Below are 4,072 nucleotides of genomic sequence, written 5' to 3' on the forward strand. Positions count from 1 at the left end.
TTGGACTGTGGGAGGAAACCGGAGCACCCGGAGGAAACCCACGCAGACACGGGGAGAATGTGCAAACTCCACACAGACAGTCGCCTGAGGCGGGAATTGAATCCGGGTCTCTGGCACCGTGAGGCAGAAGTGCTAACCACTGAGACACCCAAAACTTTGGTCTCACCTGCCAGCACCCAGCCCATATCCCTCCAAACCCTTCCTATTCATATACCCATCCAAATGCCTCTTAAAATTGTACCAGCCTCCACCACATCCTCTGGCAGCTCATTCCATACACGTACCACCCTCTGTGTGAAAATGTTGCCCCTTGGGTCTCTTTATATGTTTCCCCTCTCACCCTAAACCCATGCCCTCTAGTTCTGGACTCCTCCACCCCAGGGAAAAAACTTTGCCTATTTATCCTATCCTTGCCCCTCATGATTTTATAAACCTCTATAGCGTCACCCCTCAGCCTCCGACGCTCCAGGGAAAACAGCCCCAGCCTGTTCAGCCTCTCCCCTGAACCCTTTCAAGTTTCACAACGTCTTTCCGATAGGAAGGAGACCAGAATTGCACGCAATATTCCAACAGTGGCCTAACCGATGTCCTGTACAGCCGCAACATGACCTCCCAACTCCTGCACTCAATACTCTGACCAATAAAGGAAAGCATACCAAACACCGCCTTCACTATCCTATCTACCTGTGATGTCGGTTTTAAAGGGGGAACGAGAGGGAGGGGGGCAGTGAGCATTGTACATCTCTATGACTCTAAATGGGACGAGATGAAGTTAGGATATCTGGGTCAGCATGGACGGGTTGGCCCGAAGGGTCTGTTTCCGTGCTGTACACCTCTGTGGCTGTATGACAAGTAGAAATAGTGGGCAGCGTATAGGCAGGGGATTGGCACAAGGAGATAGAAGCGGGGTGGGCAGGCTGGGCCGAATGGCCGTGGTGAATCTGAGAGTTGGTCCCAGGCCCTCGTGTTGACTGGTTGGGGTCAAGGTCTCTATCTCCATGATAGCAGACACCAGGGATCTTCCTCGATTGGTTTAGGATGACCAGGATATATATGGATTCAGCTGTCGATGGCTTGTCACACACTGTCACGTTAACATTAACCCCCCCCACCACAAGGCACGGAGAGAGTCAGGAGGGAAACCAACTGGTGTTCAGGAAGCCTGCTCCTAATCAACTCAACCACCTTCGGTCAGTGACTATCACACTTTAATCTTCACTGTCTCTCTCTCTCTCTCTCTCTCAGTTCCTGTTTCCTTCACTCCATCCCTCTCTCTCTTTGCCAGTCTCTCTCTCTCTCTCTTTCTTTTTCTCTCTCTTTCAGTTCCTGTTTCCTTCACTCAGTCCACCGGTCACTCTCTCTCTCTCTCTCTCCCTCTCCCCCCCCCAACCCCAGGGAATCTCGGATTATTTTGACACGCGTCGAACCCAAGACCCAGGATCGGGGAGGGGTCCGTCTTTAATGTAAACCCCACACCCTCGGCCCACTGCCCTGTGTCTGGAAGGAGGCTTTGAGGAGATGGTTCGATTCTGAGGGTGGGGGGCCAGTCTCAACTCGCAGACCATTGGCTTTCCGGGCATCTCTTGGTGCTGACCTTGTGTGTGTGTGGGGGGGGTTGTGCGCCAAAAGTGGGGGGCAGGGGGAAGCATTTTGCCACATCTGGGACTCTGTCTTTGAAACCCCTCTCCCCCTACCCCCCGACCAACAGAACGGAGAGGGGCGAGGGGCGAGGGGCAAAGAGAGAGTCGGGGGGGGGGAACCCCTCGACGTCGAACAGGTGAGGATTCGCGTTGGCGTCTCAATCCAACAATCTCCACCCTCCCCACCCCAAGGGACTCAGGGCGGACTTGGCGTCTCCTGCTCGCCCAAACTCACCTCCCGCTTGGCACCGTGCCAATTACAACTCACGGGAGTCGGCAAAGGAGACAAAGTGGGACAGGGCACAGTCGCCCCCCCCCCCCCCCCCCCCACCCGGAAAATGGGTTTGGGGGCTGGGTCACAGTCTCCAAGTAATGTCTGTGTTACTTAGGTCTGAGATCAGATGACATTTGTTCACTCAAAACGTTATGAGCTTTTACAATTCTAAATAGTATTCATAATAGACCAGAAAAAAAGGAGTTTCACTCCAATTATAGGATTTCTATGATGCCATTGCCGTTTGCCTAAAATCAATGAATGGTGACAGCAGACAATGAGAGCAATTATCTCATTGGATGCGTTATTACTACAACATTGTCCTGCAAGTCTGCAGTGTCTCCTGCGTCTCTTCAGTATTCCCAAAAAAACTTGAAAAGACGGACGGAGAATAATAGTAGAAGAGATAGACAAATCCTTGTCGAACAGAGGAAAAAGAACTCTGCGTTGAATTAGCAGGATAGAACATAGATTAATGGGTCCACATCAGGCGGTAGGGCTTGGTAGCAGGAAATAACAACGGACTGAGCTCAAACACAAGAAGCATGCTGAGCCGTCACTTTCGCGATGTTGGATAAACAATACGGCTCTTACAAAAAGTTTAAACAATGAACTTTCAATGTACAGAACATTTGACAGCATTTGACACCATTAACGCCTGGTTGTTACTATATGCTTTAACTGACGAAACCACAGACACTATTCTTCAAATCAATAAGGGCAGCTCATTAAGACTCTCTGACAGAGTAATCCCTTCTGTCCAGTAGGGGGAAGACGGCACAGAGAGTGGACCAGGCTCTGACTGGAGGATGGGGCCTTGCCTGGGAACGATCCCATCCCTGCTCCCTCTGCTGTGGCTTTGCCTCTGCCTCTGCCTCTGGGCCTGGCCTTGCCTGGCCTTCAGCCCCATGTCGAGCTGGGACTGCCCCCTGCCCTGCCAATGCTGGCCTCCCCCTAACCAGACAGTGTCGTGTCGAGGCCTGGGCCTCCATGCCTTCCCCAGGGACCTCCCAACCGACACCCGAGCGCTGGACCTGAGCGGCAACGCCATCGCCTGGGTGGGCCAGGCCGAGCTGGACGGGCTGAAGGGCCTGGAGGAGCTGGACCTGAGCGGGAACCGACTGTGGACCCTTTACGAAGGGCCGGCCTTCCTCAGGCTGTCGGTCCTCTTGCTCGATGCGAACCCTTTGGCCTGCGACTGCGAGCTGTGGTGGCTGGTGGTGGCGGCGGAGGGAGGAGGCCTGGATTTAGGGAACCCCCAGTGCTCCAGCCCACCTCAGGCGCGAGGCCGGGCCTTGCTGGAGTACGCCCTCGATGCTTTCCCTTCCCTGTGCGAGGCCCGGGCGCCAGGCCTACGCTTCATGGCTTCGTCTTCTCCTCCTCCTCATCCCCTTCCTCCTCACCCCCGCCCACCATCCATCCTGGACGAAGAGACCCTCCCAGTCGTCTTCACCATGGGTTCGGCCTGCTTCCTGGGCAGCATCGCTCTGTGCTTTGGCCTACTCCTACTCTGGAGCAGGCTGCGAGGCCCAGTGCAGCGCACGGTGGAGCTGGAGGGAGCGCTGCATTCCAGCGGCACAGACGCACAGTCGGAAGCCATCAAGTACACCACAAAAATGATGTGAGCCCCAGCTAGAGCGCCCCAGGAGCAGACCAGAGATCCCTGGCCTCTGTATTGCCCCAAAGCCTGGGACAAACATTACCCAGATATTCACTTAGCATCAGGATTTGTTCTGTGTCTTACAATACCTGGGAGAAAAGCCACCCGAATGTTTATTTAGAATCACAGAGATGTACAGCACGGAAACAGACCCTTCGGCCCAACTCATCCGTGCTGACCCAGATACCCTCAATTAATCTAGTCCCATTTCGAGTCATAGAGACGTACAGCACAGAAACAGACCATTTGGCCCAACCCGTCCATGCTGTCCAGATATCCCAACCCAATCTAGTCCCACCTGCCAGCACCCGGCCCATATCCCTCCAAACCCTTCCTATTCATATACCCATCCAAATGCCTCTTAAATGCTGTAATTGTACCAGCCTCCACCACTTCCTCTGGCAGCTCATTCCATACACGTACCACCCTCTGTGTGAAAACTTTGCCCCTTAGGTCTCTTTTATATCTTTCCCCTCTCACCCTAAACCTATGCCCTCT

General features: G+C 53.8%; 2 protein-coding genes across 10 annotated transcripts in view; both read left to right on the forward strand.

The window, feature by feature from the left end:
• LOC122542371 (Snf2-related CREBBP activator protein) overlaps positions 1-3,190 on the forward strand; it is a 44,600-nt gene extending 41,410 nt beyond the window's left edge. For all 4 annotated transcript variants that reach the window (XM_043680084.1, XM_043680081.1, XM_043680083.1 and 1 more), the window contains exon 20: positions 3,177-3,190. The gene's annotated coding sequence lies outside the window, so the exon portion shown is untranslated. The remainder of the gene's footprint in view (positions 1-3,176) is intronic.
• On the forward strand, positions 875-3,723 carry LOC122542372 (vasorin-like). Of its 6 annotated transcripts, none has more exons than XM_043680088.1 (3): positions 875-1,190; positions 1,396-1,586; positions 2,679-3,723. In XM_043680088.1, the coding sequence occupies exon 3, from the start codon at positions 2,724-2,726 to the stop codon at positions 3,537-3,539; it is 816 nt and encodes a 271-aa protein (XP_043536023.1). In that variant the 5' UTR covers positions 875-1,190; positions 1,396-1,586; positions 2,679-2,723; the 3' UTR covers positions 3,540-3,723. The 6 variants fall into 6 exon arrangements, with proteins under 6 accessions (XP_043536023.1, XP_043536026.1, XP_043536024.1 ...); XM_043680091.1 differs by having other exon boundaries at positions 1,396-1,535; XM_043680089.1 differs by having other exon boundaries at positions 1,396-1,535; positions 2,682-3,723.
• The last annotated feature ends 349 nt before the right edge of the window (positions 3,724-4,072 follow it).

Source organism: Chiloscyllium plagiosum, chromosome 39 (genome assembly GCF_004010195.1).
Source record: "Chiloscyllium plagiosum isolate BGI_BamShark_2017 chromosome 39, ASM401019v2, whole genome shotgun sequence".
Lineage (NCBI taxonomy): Eukaryota > Metazoa > Chordata > Chondrichthyes > Orectolobiformes > Hemiscylliidae > Chiloscyllium > Chiloscyllium plagiosum.